The 19,914-nt window shown below is 39.5% G+C and overlaps 1 protein-coding gene across 1 annotated transcript in view; it reads left to right on the top strand.

Annotated features, from left to right (window-relative positions):
- The window catches only part of KCNK13 (potassium two pore domain channel subfamily K member 13), a 60,216-nt gene extending 44,003 nt beyond the window's left edge, over nucleotides 1–16,213 (top strand). Inside the window, exon 2 of the mRNA XM_030484718.1 lies at nucleotides 13,176–16,213. Coding sequence (XP_030340578.1) covers nucleotides 13,176–14,068 — 893 coding nt within the window. The 3' untranslated portion in view covers nucleotides 14,069–16,213. The remainder of the gene's footprint in view (nucleotides 1–13,175) is intronic.
- Nucleotides 16,214–19,914: the final 3,701 nt, after the last annotated feature.

Raw genomic sequence — 19,914 nt, 5'->3', positions numbered from 1 at the left:
TGTAGTAAAAGCTTCCTCAGCTTCACCATTTTCATAAGCAGAATGTGAAAAATAATGTTCGTTAAATGTAGTTATTTAACTGATCAGCAATAACAGTGTCAAGTGAACCATGACACATCTGTGAAAAAGGCATTTACAAAGCAGGATGTTGTACACAAGCTGCCAACAGCCAAACCTCTCCACTTCCAGGCTCAACAGCTTCCAAAAGACTGGGAAAAGCTATCTTCCAAAATAATCTGAAATCTCTAGTATTATTCTTGTGATAAATTTCTCTTTGTGCTTTTAAAAATGTATTATTTCCTTCATTTAACACCAATGTTTGAAATGATGCGCCTTTCTTAAGTGACTGTTTCTTGGCACAAAGGCCAGGACATAGCCCAGGTTAGATCTTTCAGACTTCGATAGAGTTCGTATGTTGCACTCCAAAGTCCATGTAATGTCTTTAAAGTTCAGCCAGGCATTTCTCCCAAAAGTTTTTACCCTTATATTTTTCAGCCTTATGATTTCAACTCAGTGATTGTCATCTCTTCAAGTAATCTCTCAGAGAAGAACTCATTTCTCCTGAATTCTGGGAGGCATCTCCTTTGTTGGGCCAGGTAGCAGCAGATGCCTGCGGGCAGAGGTGAGAGCCCCTGTGTAATGGCTTATATTTCCAACAACAGTGCAGTATTTGCGAAAAAACAAAAGCTGTTAATTCATTCAACAAATTTACAGAGAGAAATCTCATAAAGTAGAGAGAAAGCAAATAAAGAGTTTCTGGGGATCTCAAACGTGTTTGGGCATTTAACTTTTAATCAAAAATGTTTCAGAAGTAGTTTCACAATTTCACTTCTGAAAGGATTCACTTCATTTCTGTCTTTGCATATATGAACATCTCTGTTTCCAGACATCATGGAAGTATGATAAATATTTGACTGAAAATCCTGTCATCCCTTTTACCCTCTAGATGAATTGCTGTCCTATGGACATCTGCTCTGCATTGGCAGGCCCTGCTCCAAGCAGGGCAGGTGGACTGGCCAGTCTCACCTCAGCCATCCTCTGATTTTGGAATGTCCTCAGTACATCACTTGCCCAGTTATATTAGAAAATGCCCAGCGTTGTAGCTTTTGACCACTCTTTAACAATTCCCTGTCATGTCATTCAATTCTAACCTCCCCTGCATGCTTGTCTGGTTCTTGTTTGCGTGGGTAAGGCAGCTGATGCAGAGATTTTGAGTATGCTTGATGCAAAAGAGAGCAGGATTGGTCATCATGCAAATAGGTAAGAAGAGAATCAATCCTTGCAGTAGGTATTGTGTTGTGATTTTTTTAACATTTGTAATGGCACAATACTTTGTCAGCAAGCCAAAGTTGCTGCAGAGGATTTGAAGATTTGGAGTAGTGGAGTGTGAACCTCCTGTCTTATTTTACATATTGGTCCCTTTTTATGTAACTGTTTGGACCTGTAAAATTGTATCAGTAGGCTGGGTCACTGAACTTGGGCTTATTTTACAGACATATGCCACTAAACCTGTCATTAAAAGAGCATCTCTGGCTTCACAGGAAGAGGCAACTGCATTACATGTAGGACATCCATGAGCCAGTGACTTAGCAAGTCCTTGCCTTTTGAAAAAGCCAGACATTTCAAAAACAAAGCTATACACCTTGTCATTGTGTGGATAGAAGCCAGCACATTGTTATGACAACGACTTACTCTCTTCTCTAAGCCAAAATTCATTGTGCTCTCTATTTTTGTCAAACTTACTTGATTTGTTTGTTGTTGTTTTTCCTTCTTCTCTATGGTGTCCTAAGTTTGTCTTGACATTTTTGCACCTGGTGGCAGTAACGCTTTTGTAGGTGATGTGTTCTTTGGAGTAGCCTGATGTTATTCACGTTGAGCAACCCGATCTAGTGAAAGAGGACACTGCCCATATCAAGGGGATTGGACAAGATGATCTTTAAAGGTCCTTTCCAACCCAAACCGTTCTGTGATTCTATGATTACTTCACAATTTCAGGTTTTATTCCCAAGTGTCTATCTGTCAGCCCTCCCAGCATAAGTTTTTGCTTTCAAAATGTCAAAAAGGGTGAGGAGTCTCCTTTGCCCCCTTCATAACTCCCAGCTTTTGAGACACAGATTAATGGATAAGAAATTCGAAGGTGATAAAACAGGTGTTCAAGTTCATTATTGCAAGCACTCACAGAATTGTCAGTTCTCCATCACCAGTTCTGCAGTGATAAATATTCACTGACATCTCTGATAATGTTTGCTGTCAGCATTGTCTGCCAGTTTTTGTCATTTTAATCACAATGTTAATATTTGCTTCTGCTTTTATACAGACTGTTTCAAAAACCTCGCTACATACCATACCAACAGCCTTTTCTGTGCAGTGTATGCTCATGGCCCTTGCTTTACATTTGCAGTCCCTGCAGCACCTGGTTGGGAACTGTGAATTTTTTGTCTTTATTCTTAGCATTTTAGGGCTGTCTATTAGTCTCCAAGGAACTAAAGCTGTGTTTGTGCTGCTTTTTATGCTATACTCCTTTGATCTGTCCTTCAGTTTGATGTACCCAAGCATCAGGCTAACCTTATTTTCTGGTGAGGTTTTCCACAGCAGTGAGGTAGCAGTGCTGAGGCCCTTGCCGTGTGGTGGTTCTGGTAGTGATGGCTCCCAACCTTCCTCTCTGCCATCAAGATAAGGCTTGAAATTGATTAGGAAAAGGTAATCACACACAAACACACATGCACATGTACTATTTCTTCATGTTACCAAAACCCAGTTTTCCTTATCTGTGTCCAGCTTCCTTCCAGCCTGTAATGCTGGGCTTTCTTGAGCTTAACACTCACAGCTGAGATCTTTCTGCTTTAGTTGAACCATAAGTGACACTGTTGCAAAAAATTGCCCTGATTGTGTTGGTATTTACAGCCGGGGAAGAGCTTTGATTGTAAAAAATCCCCTGCACTAAAATGCCACTAACAGCGTTTCCCCAGGCTCATGTTACCAAGAAGATTCAAACAGACATGACATTTTCTCACTTGTTTTTTTCCACTAGGGGAAACGAAAAAACCTGCCTAATTTCCCATAGGTTTACCCCTAATGAGAAGAAACCGTAAAGTTTTGCTCCAGAGGAAAGCTGTATATGCCAAGAATAAAATTCACAATAAGCAAATTTAAACTAACCTTTGACAACTCTTAAAATAGAGGCAGATTTGTGCTCTCTAAAAGGAAAACTTTCGTGTAGATGAACCTATAGCTTAATCAGTACACAACATTATGTTCCTGTTCCTTAATAGCTGAAGTTATTATGTTTACACAGACTGACTGACTGAAAACAAACCCTTTAAACAGTGTTAATTACATTCAAGATTCAGACAAGGTATTATCATACCAAGATGAATTATGGCTTGAAGTTACTGCTTATTGTTAGTAAGGTAGACTATTCAACAGAAAAAACGTTTATATACATGTATATGTATTCATCATATACATGCGTGCTTGTATGACATATAATTAGATAAATCTTTCAGTTTTGCATGTATATGAATACATAAGTTCCTTCAGCTATAAGGAACTGAGACAAATATTTTTCAATCCCTTCTTTCAGTCATACTTCAAGATCTTGAGGTCTGGTTTTGATTCTTCACACATCCCAAACACTACAGTGTATATACACTGCATGTACAGAGTATGCAGTATATACCTGTCTTCTGAACGTACTCTTCTGGGATCAGTAAAAGAAGGCCAATATTTTAAAGCACTTTTTTCCTATAAATATGTCTTTACAGAGACTCTTTTTTGGTGCTAAATATTAACCAAACATACATTGCAGCTCAGACTGTTACTGCGTTTCTCAATCACCTTAAATTTAAAAGCGTATGCCTTTGGCTTTAAACTGAAAATATTTCTCTTGTGATTAAAATTTTGATTTATTTTATTTTTATGGTGGTTGTTTTAACAGGAATGGAGCTGGTGATACTGCTAATTTTTTACTGTGTTGCATAAAATGCCTCCTCAGCCATGGCATTTTTTTAACTATGGAAAGGATCAGTTCATTCTACCATATTTCCTCATTGTTCACGTGCTAAATTTGCCTATAGCTTGGAGTTTAGGATATTGCAGTGATAATAGTTTAGAGAAAACCAGATAGTGTTTAACAATCTGCTGATGCACATGGGGTGTCTGCCACTTTGCTGTGGTTGAACTTGAGTTACACCTATTTATGGCAGTTTTGCCAGGCTCTGCAAGGCATGTGGTGCCCACCCCAGGGAGAGGAGTGATGCGCTGGGTTAGTGGCAGGGTCAGATGAGTCCTCTGGCTTTGGTGCAGTTGGGCTGGATGGATAGGTACACCCTCTCCTCGAGACACAGGCTGGGCATCCCTCCAGCACGTAGCAATCTTATAATTTTTAACTTACTTACTTTGAACAAGACAAACACTACTGCTTTTGCATCTTTCTTTTACAGAGACATCAAATAGACTTTATTTTTTTATTGTAAAATGTAGGGCTTCCATTTCTCCCAAAAGAAATAGCAAAAAGCTGGTTCCCAATAGGCTCAGACAGCGGCCTTAGGGCTGCAGCCTCTGCCAGAGGCCTGAGACAGGGGGACAGGAGCACTAACAGCTTCACTTGCTGAATTGTAGTTGATGCTACTTGACCACAGAACCAACAGTCGTCATTATTATCCATACCAAGGTATCAGCTGCTAAAAACATTTTGGCACAGGGTTTCAGGTTGTCTTTGGGCCAAGTTTACACCCAAAGAGGGCTCTGAGCGCCGTCAAAGCTGACCTTGGTGTCACCATCAGCGTGTTTGTATGGAAGAGAGAGGTGAAAGCTGGTGCTGGCAGCGCATTTGCAAATGGCCACGGGGACTGAACCCATACTGCTTTCCCAGGGGCTGGGAAGTGGTGGCATAGATATAATCGAGCACTCAACCACTCCTGCAGCTCCAGCAGAACTACCGATGTTGCTCTGTTTTTCAGAGCCAGCCAAGCTGTTGATGGCTGGCTTTGATGTGTGTTCAGGCTCGACCAGATGCGGTGTTGCACCCATATATAGGGCTCAAATACCTTTCCATATGACATACTAAAATCAATGTTTAATTAAATATTAAATACCAATGTGTTAATAACATTCAGATTATTTAATTAGATAAATGTTTCTATGTTTTAAGACTAAATAAAACCTACACAAACCTTTAAATGACTGTTCAACAAGTCACAAAAAGGTTTGCAAATAATAATAATGTCTTTTCAAAACTGAGTGTTTGAGCCCTGTTCTATCCCTATAGTAATACAAAAGGTGTACAAACTTACAAATTTATGTAGGGGTGGTGGAAAGGCACGGAGCATAGTACCTCAGGCCTCAAAAACTATGTAAAAATTATAAAGGGAAAGCAGAAGGTAGGTGTAAAATATTTATACATGGAATTTATGATAGCACAGGAGCTGTAACAAGGGTTTGTATGTTTCTTACACAAGACCTGGAATGAACCTTAAATAAAATATAACCTTAATTATATAAAGCAGAATGGCAAGGTTTCCATAAATAATACTATGTGAAAAACTTACAATAATGAAAATTACAGAGACTATCTCCCCCAAAGGGTCATGTATTATTTAAGGGCTACACAGACATTGTAACAGAGGTATCAACAGAGCCATAAAGATGTCTATTAAAATTGAATTTTTATTATATTTTTCATTCAAAGTTGTTCCTCTAGCATTTCTTTTTATTATTTACTTATGTCTTTTAGATTTCTTAACATTGGAAGCTTTTTTAAAGTTAGGTTTCTGTTCAAGGCAGAACATGCAGCTTGTGTATGTGAAATGAGAGAAAGGCAGTAACAGGTATCCAGCTCTCCGGGCAGGTTTGAACAGTTACTATGAGCTGACCTTCGCTGTGTTAAATGCAGACATAGCCTCACATACACTAACACAAAACCAGCTTTTCTTACGCTCTCCAAACCAAACCAAACCAAAGCCCAAGAGTTTGCTTTTTCCACTCTCAAATTCCCATTCATGCGCTCGGCATGACACTAACTTTCATCCATGTTCCAAGACTGGGTTTACAGAAAGCTCTTCTCAGAGGCAAAGAAACGTTCTCTCTTACACAAGTCTTGTATCTCCCTGATGGCACAGACTGAGCACAGGACTTGTGCAGTCCTTGAAGCAGTATCTCCCTCTTGTCCTTTGGCCTCATTGAAACAGCACAAGAGTCCTGTCTGCCAGGTTTGATGACTCCCCAGACAAATTAGAGAGGGAAAAAAAATCTCAATATATATGAGAAAGTGTAGGTTGTACCTGGGTTACTATACTGGTTCATCAGAACATCTGATATCATTAGTTCACTAGTTTCAACATCAGTATTGCCCTTTAGGAATGGACTTAACCGTACTAGGAGCTCTGCAGAAGGTTACATCTCTCTCAGCCTGAGCATGACATTGCAGGTGCAGACATGCGCAGAAGGGAAGCAGCAGCACCATCACTCAAGGCAGGGTCCCAGGTCACCAAGCAGCCAGTCATTCAGCATAGCTGTGTATCTGCTGATACATCTTGGCTTTAATAGCCCTGGAGGCATTTCCAGCTTTTTTTCTTCCCAGAGTGCTTGGGATGCCGGGGCAGGAGATACAGAGCTCGTTCGGGCAGACACATCTGGGAACAGAAGAGCATATACCACAAAGGAGCTCTGTAATAGCCATATATCCCTGCCTTTCTGGTGTACTCCACCAAAGGTTCTCTACCACATACATGGCCATCTGCACAAGAAAATAGCGTTACCAATGAAATAAATGCTACCACACACCAGGCTGTCCCAAATAAAATATTATTGTGTCAAATAATTGTTGCAGTAAAGGAGAGTTTCAGGACATGGCTAGCTTATTCTCCCCTCTTTTTCAGAGAGAAGGACAAGATGTTGAATGGTTGTGACAACATATATGGACATATGTCTCACCAGCCAGCCACACAGATGCTCAAATGCTGAGTTTCCACTGATGGGAACTCAGAGATGTGTACATGCGTGTGTGTTTGTGTGTGCATACACTTAGCAAAATGAACCACACTAGACATTATTTTTCATATCAGAAATTGGACCTAAGTCCAAGTTTACTGCTGTCAGGTACCTGAGACAACACCGTGCCTGCTTCCATGGATGTGTCCTCTCACACAGTCAGACTCCCACAGAAATGTGTCTTTTTCTTCTCTTCCTGGGACGAAGGACTTAATGTCCTCATTCCTTTCTAGAGCAGGACTCAATTACAAGCTTGCTGGCACAGGAGTGTCATAAGGGGAGCAATGTGGCATCATTTGAGAGTGCTTTAGCTATTCCTAGAAGAGTTCCTACAGGTGACAATTACTTATTCTGCTCAGAGAGCACTTGAGTAGGCTACTATGGCAGAAGTGGATTTTGCCAAATTATTAGTGTCTGCACGCTGTAGGAACAGTGTGCAGTACAGGACATTTTCTCAGTAAAGTCTTTGAACTACTTAGAGTTTTGCTTTGAAGTCTCTTAGAGTTGTTTCTTCTGCCTCTCTTTAGAAGCACAAAATACCCTTACATTGATAGTTCAGTGCAGAATGTGTCTGAGGGAGGGCGGGTCAGCATCTTTGCAGGTGTCTGTCTATATTACTTTTTCCTAATGACCATTTTCTTGATAATCTTTCACTGTAGTTCAAAGTCTTGGTCCTCTTTAGCTTGGTTCACACCTGGCATGATCCTCAATCATTTGCCAGTGACCGTTCCACTGGTGAAATTCATCATTTCCCCAGTGAGTCATGACTGAAGTAGAGCTGATTGATAGAGAAAAACAAGGAAAAGAGTTAATCAAATAAATAGAAAATGCATTAGGAATACAGACAAAACATCACAAATTGCTCTGACCGTAGGCTAAACTGGAGAGTTGTTTCATGATGATATTTATATTTCTAACATCACAATGATTCATTATTGTTGCTACAGTGTTACCTCCTCTTTCTGCCCACTTCCTCTTTGTGGGAAAGGCAGGAGCAGCAAGCTGCACACATTCAAAAGGAAATGAAACCTCTCAGAAAAGAGATATATTTTGCAGAACAATAGAAAGACCCAGTATCATGATCCAGAATTAACTGTAAAATCTATATGTCTGTCCTAGTCTTCCTACACACACGTTATATTTGGTGCTCCAGGCTTCATTCAGGAGGGATTAGGATTGATGAACTGTTTCTCATACTCTTTCATGGTGTCAAGCGTACCAGGAAATGAAAACTGAAGGTTTAATTAATGTAACCTGTGAATGTCAGGACATGCAGAATTAAAGCACATGCCAAACCGTGTGTCAACAGGCAGAGGGAGATGAGTGTAAGTAATGATCCAGCGTTGATCTGAATTACTTGAAACACTTACAGCAGTCGGGAGCGCTGGAGTAGTTTACAAAAGAAAAGATGAAATGACCTAATATTGGCCTGGAGTAGGTGGCTGGATTCCCTGAGGGTGTATGTTGTGTGCGCAACGTGCCAGGAGGTGGGTGGGCCGAGTCCTCTGGGCTGTTCTCCTTGGCTGTGTCTGGGGAATGGGGTGCGATGGGGCTGGGAGACCTGGGCAGAGCAAGAATGTCTCTGTGGGACTCCTGCACAGCCTTGTTGTTCTGGGAGTCTGGGGCTTGTTTTAATTCAGCTTTTCCAGATTTTCAGAGATTGATAAATCAGGGTATTGAGGAGAGAAGAGAACCTAGGGTTTCATGTAGAGTAGATTAATCATAGAAAATTGATGCCTGTTTCCTCTTGTTAACTTTCAATATAGCCATGTTCCTGTTAGATTGAGATAAATTATTTACTTAATGTTATTTAATATTTATCTTCTGTCAGAGGATTCTGCTTTAGAACTTCCTGTTGGACCTCACCCATTCTTATCAAACTGTCTATTGATAAGAATTACAGCTGCTTGCTTTTCTTTGGTTATACCCAGCACTTGCTTCGGGAATCATGAAGCATGATTATATTATACTATTGATGTGTTTGCACTTTTTAATTTTTCTTTTGTATAAGTAACCTGTATCCTCCTGGAATGTGGATCCAGAGGGGGATATTAGAGCACTTTGCAGTAACAACCTTCACAATGTAAGTTTTGCTGCCAAGACAAAATGTACAAAATTGTTTTGTGTAGGAGGTATGCAGTGCTTTAGAAAACTTCTACTGATTCTATTTGGAGTTTAAATTCCTTCCAACTTCTGTAGCTCTGCTACAGAGAAATTCAGAATTAGTATGAATATTCAGCAAACAATTATGAATTCTTGCTTAAGCAGTATATGAAAAAAATCAGACCACGATAGTTGAAGGAAAATTGAAGCTACAAGGAATGAGGTTGCTCAGTTCAGCTGAGTATTAGGAAAGATAACACCAGTTTATAGTAGTCGGTGGATCATGGGACACAGGCAGATCAGTATCTTACTGATTTCAGAGTAGAAATCTGAAATTTTTACTAAGAAGGTGTTCTTCATTGCTGGGCTGGTAAAGTTAGGATTTGTCATGCATATCTATTAATGGTGCTAATATAGTGCCGTATCTGCAAGTGTATCTGATAAATCAACTGAAACACTTTTCAGTTCCTTAAAAACACTCAATTTTTCTGACTCAGAAAGATCTGTTTCCCACTTGATTAATTATAATCTCAATTTCTACTTGAAATAACTCTTTTTCAAGAAATGTCACCCAACTTGTAAGATAAAGTTTACTACATTTCATCAGCATTCTCTCATACCATAAGAAAACTCAATAGCATTTTCCTCTGCTATTGAGGTTTTATTTCTTCACACAGGTTTTATTCCTGGTTTTACTTCTTCACACAAGAAGGAATTGTGTATTTTCAGATCGTCTCCACGTGTCAGCCACTGCTTTTATTTCCTCTTTTAAATGATTTCATAATTTCATTTTGTATTTGCTTCTCAGTCTGCAAATTAACTTCTTGCTCTTTCACTGTTATGCTTTATGGATCAGACCGATGTTCTAATTGCTCACTAAGTCATTTGCCTTCTATATACTTGACTGTTGGTTTCACCTCTATTTCTCATATTTGAGTAATCTCTTTCAAACTGTCAGGACTGAGTTTTTTCATGCAGGACTTATAAAAGAACTCAAAATGAAACTGCTGCTTAACTAAGTGTGGTTTATAACCTAAGGTCAGTTTTGGTGCAGGGAGAAGAAAAGATAGCAAATGTAGCAACAATTTGTAGAAAAGCTGCAAAGATGTTCCTGGGAACCATAGGCTAGTAAGTCTGTCTTCGATAGAGGCACATTAGGAAAGTGTGAACAAGAATATAATTAATTAGCCAGGACAATCAAAAAGGTGATACAACTTTTGCAGAGGGAAGTCAACTCTCACAAAAATAGCAGTGTATGTGGACATCCAAAAAGCTTTTTCACAAACCTATTCATGGAAGCCTCTAAAGAAATAATTTGACCATTAGTGAAACACTGCATTCCACTTCAAGATAATGAAGCTTTTAAAACTCCCACTTTTCAATTGATTTTTTCCATTCTTTTTATTTCAAACTGATTTTTTTTAAACCAAAAGGTGATCAATATTTTGAAATGAAAAGTTTTGTCATAATAATGCCAAAAGAAAAGATTTAATTTCATTTCAACTCTTTCAGCCTTTTACAATTTTGCCCTCCTTCATTTCTTGGCTGAAACAATTCACCAAATTTATTTGGATTTATGAATATTTCAAACACCCCAGGAGTCCATCTGGAAAAATATGTACTTACTGACAAACAAGTCTTAGTCTATAATACAGTATCCCAGAATAATCCCAGGTGTAACACAGTGATGGTCAAAGTTAAACCAGGCATAGTGTGACCCAATACATGGAAATAAAAGGCACTTTAAGAACTGAAATTCTTTCTGGGACTAAAAGCTTATAGCTCAATTTTGACAAATTGTCTTTAAAGGAAAATATTTGTTGAATTAATATTTTTATACTGCTTTCAGGTTTTCCATTTCAGTGCTTCTGTGGAAATGTTAGTATTGATTGCTGCATGCTGAGATTTGTAAATAGAAAAATGAATGCAAAATTACATTTACTCCAGGAGGTAAAAAGAGTGCCCCTCCTGAAGAGGAGGAGCTGACAAGAGACAGTCACACTCAGAGGCTCGCTGCATCTCTGGGTTCTGCATCTTTTGGGTTTATAGCTCACCATGCATTTCCCATCATGCCTGTTTGGGTGCCTTTGTAAAGTGGGTTTTTACCAACACAAAACTGAGCTCAGAGACGAAATCCAGCTGACTAAACAAATGAAACTGAGGAGCTCAGGCTCTGGCCATGAAGCCAGCAGCAGGATCCCCAGAGAGGCCTGTAGGAAGCAACGCCAAGGCATAATGTTATATGGAAGGTGTGACCCTTGACTGCCATTTCTTTTGCCAGGGCATTTCCCCTGTGCTGTGAGAGATACATGCCAGTCCTTGACACTGTTCACCCTGTGCCAGAGTCTCCCCACTGTCCATCTTTGCCCAGCACCCACTTCTCTTCTTCAATGAACAGGGTGGTCCAGGGATGGGGCAGCCCCCACATCCTCCCACAGATCTCACCAGTTGGAGAGGGATTCCTCTTGTCCATACATGTCTGACCACAGGGTGGAGGTCATGACTTGCGTATAAGCCAGCCTGTACAGAAAATAAGCATCAAAACTGGGATCAGGTCATGGAGCAGAAGGGGAAGGTAGAAGAGGAGTGGAAATACTTGTGTGCCAAGGGGAACAATGGCAAAAGGTTCTTGTCACAAAGAACGTTTTGTCTGTATGTGGCTTGTGTCTTGCCATGATGTTCTCCACAACACAAAGCTGCAGTCCAGCTCTCTGTAGCACAGAAATTTGATGAGGAGGCTGGCATCCAGCAGGTTCTCTGAACACTGTGGTTTAGCCATGGGTGCAGACTGAGATGCAGCAATTCTCAAAAGCCCATGTCTGGGGCTGTCTGGGGCTGTTCTTCAGAGGGGGTTGTGCCCAGGGGTGAAGGCAGGGGTTGTTGCTTAACCATGTGAGGCAGGACCAGTGTTAGAGAGGAATCTCTGCTGGTAGAAGGTTGCCAGTGAAGGGAAGATGAGTGCAGTTCAGCGCTGTTGGAAACATGGTCTCTTCACGCTGCAGTTGTCTGTCTTCCAAGCACAAGCTTATCACACCGAATATGATTTCCTTTGTTTCCTAGAGCTTAATGTCTTTACTTCATAATTTGCATCTCACAATTACAAAGAGAGGGAAGCAAATAACTGTGTCTCTTGTCCAAAATGATTTTTCTTTTCTCCCAGCAAGATTGTTTTGGCTTAATTGATCAGTTATGTAATCCCTTATTAATCCTAATAAAACAGCAGCAAAGTTATTTATCATGAGTATTGCTCCAAATTGCTCAATGATGTTCTGTATATGCTTTTTGTTCTTTGGTAATATCTTATTAAAGCAAGATTATCTTATCAAAAGTTTTAACCAAAACAAAATTACTGTTTGTAGGCTTTAGTAAGGGAGGGATTTGAGAGAAGACTGAAGCATGTCTGTCCTGAGAAATCCCATGACAGGGAATAAGACCAGTGGAGACTGTCATTAGGACTCACCTACAGACTTGATCTGTGTGGTGGGACACAGAGAAATAGGAAAGCTTCAGTACTGCTGATTTTAAAAAGGGCTGATAACAGGTGACAGACACCAGGGTTCGACGCTGGGTGCTGGGTGATATGCCACCCGCGCTTACGGCAGGGAGCTAAGTGAGGCTTAGAAATATTTCACCTTGCACTGCAAAGATGTGGTGGGGACAGACCCCTGCAAGGCAAGAGCCACCCTTGGGTCAGACCCCATGGTGCAAAACAGCATCAGAGAGAAAGAAGTGGGTGTAATAACCCCAAAGCCTGGAAGTGATCCAAGGCACAGAGGGATAGAGTGAGCCTAGCAACCAGACCAAAACTCAGACCTACACTAAACTCTTCTTTCCAGTGTATTTTTTTCTGCTTTTTGTTTCATTCTGATTCTGGAAGAAATGCTGGCATTAGTTTCCTTCCTCTTACTGCTGGGACATGGCCAAGCAGAAGTGGGCAGCAGCTGGGGAGAGTGTCGGTTTTTTCCCAGGCCTGAGCTGTACCACAGGGATTTGCTGCCAGTTCTTCAGTCTTGCATGTGACAAAACTGCCAACACAAAAACTACAGGTTTATTTTTTTCAACTGTTTTGTTTTATCTTCCAGGGTTTGGCATGACCACCCCAGCCACCGTTGGAGGCAAAATTTTTCTCATCTTTTACGGCCTTATAGGATGTGCAGGGACCATTTTGTTCTTTAACCTGTTCCTGGAGCGCTTGATCACTGTCATAGCCTACATCATGAAGTCCTGCCATGAAAGACAGCTGAGGAGGAAAGGGGCTCTCCCTCACAACAGCCGGTGGGGCTCGGGGACCTCTGAGGTAGACAGCCTGGCAGGCTGGAAGCCCTCCGTGTACTATGTCATGCTGATTTTATGTGTAGCATCACTCATCATTTCCTGCTGTGCCTCTGCAATGTACACACCAATTGAAGGGTGGAGTTACTTTGACTCACTTTACTTCTGCTTCGTGGCCTTCAGCACCATTGGTTTCGGTGATCTGGTCAGTAGCCAGAACATCAAGTATGAGAGCCAAGGCCTTTACCGCTTTGGCAATTTTGTCTTCATACTCATGGGAGTGTGCTGCATCTATTCCTTATTTAATGTGATCTCTATTGTCATCAAACAGTCCATAAACTGGATATTAAAGAAGTTGGACTGCAGGTGCTGCCACAAATGCCAAAGAAAATTATTTCGCTCACGGAGGAACGTGGTAATGCCAGGAAATGTGCGCAGCCGGAGGAACATCTCCATCGAGACTGATGTTGTCAACGAGAGCGACACAGACGGACGCCGGCTGTCGGGCGAGATGATCTCCATGAAAGACTTCCTGGCCTCCAATAAAGTCTCACTGGCCATCATGCAGAAACAGCTGTCGGAAACTGCTAATGGCTATCCGAGGCAAATGAGCTCTAATTCAAAGCAAAATGGGTTCTCTGGTGGGGTTGGAGCCCTAGCAATTATGAATAACAGACTGGCAGAGACAAGTGTGGATAGGTAAAATAGTAACAGTAATAACAGTGAAACAGTGGGAACCATTTCAGTCAGTACAGAAACAGTGTGAACCAAGCAGAAACAGCTAGGGAGATGGTGTCACCAGAGGGTGGGATGGATGTGAATGGCATACCTCCTGTTGGAAGACCTTTGACGCTTTTTTGGGGCTGTCACTTAATGTCTTTGCTCTTTGAATTGCACCAATCTCAGCCTTCCTTCTTCCCCTTCCTTCTGTTCCTCAAGCAGGTCACTGCATGAGAAATTTGATTTAGCCTTCAGATCAATTTTCCCTGACCTGTTCTCCTCCATTTATGTGAAATACAGATTTCAGAATAAGAAATCTGTGATATGGGAAGAAATCAAGTGTGTCTACTGAGCACATTCTTAATTCAAATATTGTTCTGAGCTCTCAAATATGTCCTGCTCTTGTCATACCTGTTTTCTGAAAGTAGCTTGTCTGAGACCCAAAGAGGAATCAGCCTTTCTCTATGATATTGCAGATACAATTTAATGGAAATTAATATGAAAGTTCCTGGGACTATTCTGGATCTATTGAGATGTGAATGAGAAGAGAATTTGGCCTTTACGATTTAATTTAGTCTTTCCTTTAAAAGGATACTGTCAAAAGTGATAGAATAAAAATTCAGCCTACTTTTGTTTTCTTTTCTCCATTTGCAAAGCGTGATTTTTTTTCTAAGCTATTTTTACTTCTAGAATTGAATCCCTGTGGCTTTCTGTTTCAAAATTATCAAATTAAATTGAACACTGCCATACTGATGACTTGTATGAATTATTCCACAATAACAGAGACTTTTCCAAATTTCTGTTGATATTTTGCTCAATTGTGACTGAAGCAATTGAGCATCAGCATTATGTAATGCAACTAGTAACTGCATTTACACAACAGGCTTTAGTATGCAATTAGATTGCCATGCCAACATTCAGTGTATTATTATAAGTGACTGCGATCATAAAATCAATTCGGCAGTGTCGTTTTTACCTTTCATGTAATTCTGTCATTCTTCAGCTGTTTTTCTGCCTTTCAGTGATGATAATGACAGAGTCTTGATTAGGGAAATAGAAAATGTTTAACTCCTCATTTTTCTTAATGAAGTGTTCTGAGTGTTCATTACGACTAGAAAGGAGACTTCCATGAGAAGAAAAGTAACAGTGAGAAGAATATAAAACCAGGAAGAACAGAGGTGATCTTTAATGACAGTGAAATCATCCTTTGTATTAGGTAACTGAACAAAAAATAAGGGATTAAGTTACCATAAAGTCTATCAAGAATTTAAGCAAGACTGGGCTGAATTTCTGATTCTCTTTTAACCATGAAGTGCATTAAAGCTAAACCATGTATGAGAGTGTAAATAAGGAGAATTGGTCACAAAGGATCTGATCTAATTCCCCCTGAAAAGAATAGTACATGCATCAGGACTAAGTGTTTTCTCACAGCTAGAAACCCTTGCAGAATACTACAATTTTGGGGAATTCAAAACACCATTATGCAGTTCTTAATTTGTCTCATACGGAACAATGCAGATAGCCTCTTCAGTTTAATTTGATTAGGAGTTCATATCGTATACTATTTCTTTATCCTGGCCAAATGTTATTTTATTTAGGTTCATAATACTGTAGAAAAACATTTTAATACTTACTTTAAGCAATATTTGGATTTGAAAACAAACCCAAAGCTCTTGGAGTCCTTTTATATGATAAAGAAAAATCAGATATTAAACGAATGTACTTAACTATTGAAAAGAATTGCAAGCTCTTTAACATATTACAGCTAAATTGTCCTGATTAAAAATCAAATGCTGCTGTCCTTAGTTACAAGGAGAGCTTCGGGCTGAAGCCATTAGTCCAGATTCTGATATCAACTCAGCTGTGCAGCAATGGAATACCTCTAATAGTACCCCTTCACATTTGCATCCATATAAAATCTGAATTGGCTTCCAAAGCCTAACTTTGCTGAGAAATGCAGTCTCACTTGTTTTTTGGGGGGTTATGTATTAACAGAAATTGCCACTGAATTATTTTAAGAGACATTACAGTACCCGAGATCCATTACATTGTTACAATTATTTTTTTTTTCTCCCAAGACCTTCTTTGGCTCAACCTCACTCAATAAAAATACTTGGATATAAAAAGAGAAAAGTACTGCTCTGAAGCCTTCTTTCCAAATTGTAATGTCTTTGTTCACTATATGTAACCCTAAGATCTTGTTTTACAGAAGTATTTCTCATGCTGTCAACTAGCAGAAATAGTTTAGGACTTGACCCTTTCCTTAAGCAGGGCTCTCATTCTGGGCATAACAGCCACAGTCTCGAAAAGTGCATCTTATCTTATTTCTCCATTTATTCCAGTCATTAAGTCTTACGTTGCAAATGTCAATTTGCTTAGCACTGAAGACAGAAGTTACTCAAGACTCCTCTGTTTTCCAGATGATTGAGGCAATGCAGATTATCATCTTAGACAAATAAACAGAATATGTAAGCTTTTTTCATTTATTTTATAGTTCTATGTCATTGATAATGAAGGATCTGGCTTCCATGAAGGATTTTCACTCAAATCCTTCCATATCTGATTAGCTTTCAAAATTTGATTCTGGAAGTCTAAACACAGAGCAATATTCGTAGCAAATAGGTGAGAAAGCAAATCAAAGAAGAGAAAGACATATGAAAATGGTGGAAATAGATAAAACCTTACAATCTGTGGTCAATTCAACAGAGATTATTTAGTTTTTAGAATATGACACATCCTAGTAGCAGATTGTTAAGATGGTCTTCAGATGATTTCAGCTGCTCCCAAGACATGAGATAGTTATGTTGCTCCTTTCCATTCTTTGTGATGCCAAGCCTCAGTTACCCAGCATCACAGACGAATATTTACCAGCTATTTTCAATAGATCTGAAAATATCTATGGTTATGAAAGCAAGGGACTAATACGTAATCTTGATCAAACAGATTGGGCAACGCTGTATGAGATCTTTGGTGTATGCTAGCTCTGCCTTCATTGATCAATCCTGACCTGCTCTTTCAAACACTGGCTTCCTCATGACTCAACCCTGCCAGTTGCAAGGCTCTCTGAAGTGGTTTTGTGGTCTGATTTCATGTCCACAGAAGATAAAGAGGGAATAAGTGCACTAATTTTGTCTAATCGTCTCTATTGAGATGTGAATTTCCATTCCAGAGATGAAGGACCAGTACATTCTGTGACTGTGCCATCTTGTATCATGATGTCATCCTGCCCCCAAAAGGTCTGACTTTGTCATTGAGTTCCCCCTCTAGCACCATGCTGAACATTGACTGAGGCAGCTTTACCTTGGAGACCAGTAGAATTCTTAAGGACTATTTGGAGATAAATAAGACTTTTAAGATCAGAAAGGGAATTTTCTGACTCCAGTCCAATAGTATTTCTAAAGTTGTTTTTTCTAAAGGCATTGGATGGAGAAATCCCAAAAAGTTCAGTTCATAATGTAGCATCAGGTTATTATAGTTGTAAAACGTGTGGAGATATAAACAGACATGTGCCAAAAAAAAGCAGAATTTAGCATAGGAGTGAAAAATGCCCATCCTGTGTGAAAAATAAGTTACAACAAAAATACAGACATTTCTTAAATTAAATTTTTAAACTACTGCTGATGAACTAAAGGAAATAATAGTGTCAAATAGCCAGAGATCTGTTTTCAAAGATGTGTAATCTAAATTTTAATGCCACATTGCTGAGCACTAAAATCTCAGTCAACAAGACAGAAACCTGCTTTTGAAAATGCTAAGTTTCCCTGTTGCCTGCTATGAAATTGCATGATGGCTAACGAGACAAGGGTGTAGAGTTTTTAATGCAGAAATGTTTTGGGGGAAACATTGGATGTACTGAGGCTCTGAAGCTGCACTTAACAGGTCAGGAGTACCACTAAAATCAGTGGATTAAACGCAAGATGCAGCCTGGCAGACTGAAACTGAAAGTCCTTAATGAAGTAATCTCCTGGAAGTTGGGCTTATTATTATGCATCATCTTAATAATATCATAACTGTACAATATGATTATTGCACATTGAAAGGAAATATTTAGTGCTAACCAAAATACAATCAAATAAGTAAAGGTAGCTCTTAGGTTTTTCTGGCTAGTCTTAGGTTTTGTAACATTTGTGTATCAGATGCTTTGCTGGGTCTGTAGGTGTCAAAGGAGTTACATTAATTTCTCTCCATGAAGGACTGGTCCTCTGTTTACAAGGACATGAATAGGCTTTTCAAAGGCATCTAAATCCTGCTGAAAGTCGATTCACTTCCCACCACACCTAATTACCTTAGGCAATTCCAGAATCACAGCTGTGTATTAGGTTCTGAATCTAAGCTGGCCTGACAGTGTCCCTGGAAAGTTCAAACATTTGGAGCAAGGTTTCAGTGATGCAGCACAGTAAGAGATGAATTCATTTATTTAAAAGCCTTTTATGGTGAAAGCTTTGCATCAACCGAATAGCACAAGCAATGTTTACAGTTTGCTTGATTTAATGTTGGCCTCTGCCAGTTTTAATTATATTTGACACATTTATAAATTGAATAACAAAGAGAAGATTGGGCTGGGCATCAAAAGCAAACCAGCTCCATTTCTCAGACTGAAGTAATCAAGTGAAAGAGGTCAGGTTGGGGAAAGAGCTTTCTAGTTAACATTATATTTGAATAAAGTTTCTCTGGAGGGGGAGAGTATTAAGTTGTTTGGATGACTCCTCTCCAAGAGCTGTGGAACTCATTGCTATGACCCACCGATGTCCCTGCTCTGGGACAGCAGCTCGGTGAGCCTTAGCTGAGAGAAGGGTCAGTATTCCAAGCAATACAGTTTGCATCTTTTGTTGTTTTGATTTAGTTTGCTAACATGTGGCTAATATCATAATTTCTTGGACTCTTCAAGAAGTAGTAATTTTGTCCAACTTCATGTACAAGCTGTGGAGAATCGCTCAAGTGTTGTTTTTCCCTAGGCAGAAAATACTGCCAAATATACAAGGATAATCTGTCTATTTGAGAACCTTCACAGTATTTTTTCTCTTAATTCAGGAAATAAGAATACAATCCCTTCCCTTTTCTCTATTTTCCAAACATCTCTTGGTAACAATGCCTATACAATACTCTGTGCTGTCTGCTTAAATGGTCACATTTCACCACGAAAATTAAAGCCATTGCTCATCAAGGTGGACTGACACAGTCCTATTCTTTATTAGATTTAAGAGAAACAGTGTGAACACAAAGAATGACACTTCGGGTGCAAGCAGTCAGAAGCTTTTTGATATGACCCGTGTTTATAGAGCTGTTTCACGTCAAACCAGAGAAAAATCCTGTCACTGCAGACTTTTAAAAGCATTAGTAAATGCAAGAATAACCTTGTGGAATAAGTACACTAGTTTATATTTTGCTTTTCTGCAGTTCCACTCTCATAGTTGTCTGCAGTTTACATTATTTGAAATTATTTATTAGAATAAAGAATATAAATTTGCAAAGATTGTGAGATTTGTTTAAAATGAAATATCTTTTTCCTCAGGCTGTGGCTGCCTAGCTTTTTATAAAGAGAAAGTTTGATTAAAAGTAGAATCAACAGGCTCTCTTTCCAAACAAGTGTGCCAGTTTCTGGATTCCAAATGGATTTCCTAATGGGTGTCCATGCAGAAACTCCCAGAGACAGGCAAGATGGGCTAGCTTTCAAACATTATATTTTGAAATGTCTTTCAAAGCTATTTCCCCTTTCGGAGCAATAGGACACTGTCAGTTTTTTTTGTTTGTGGTCTTATCTGAGAGAACTTAACCTTGCTTTTTGATATCTTTAGAAGAAAATTATGCACACACAAAAAGAAGGAAAAT

This window comes from Strigops habroptila, chromosome 4 (genome assembly GCF_004027225.2).
Source record: "Strigops habroptila isolate Jane chromosome 4, bStrHab1.2.pri, whole genome shotgun sequence".
In the NCBI taxonomy this organism is placed as follows: domain Eukaryota; kingdom Metazoa; phylum Chordata; class Aves; order Psittaciformes; family Psittacidae; genus Strigops; species Strigops habroptila.
This window is presented reverse-complemented; position numbering and strand designations above follow the sequence as displayed.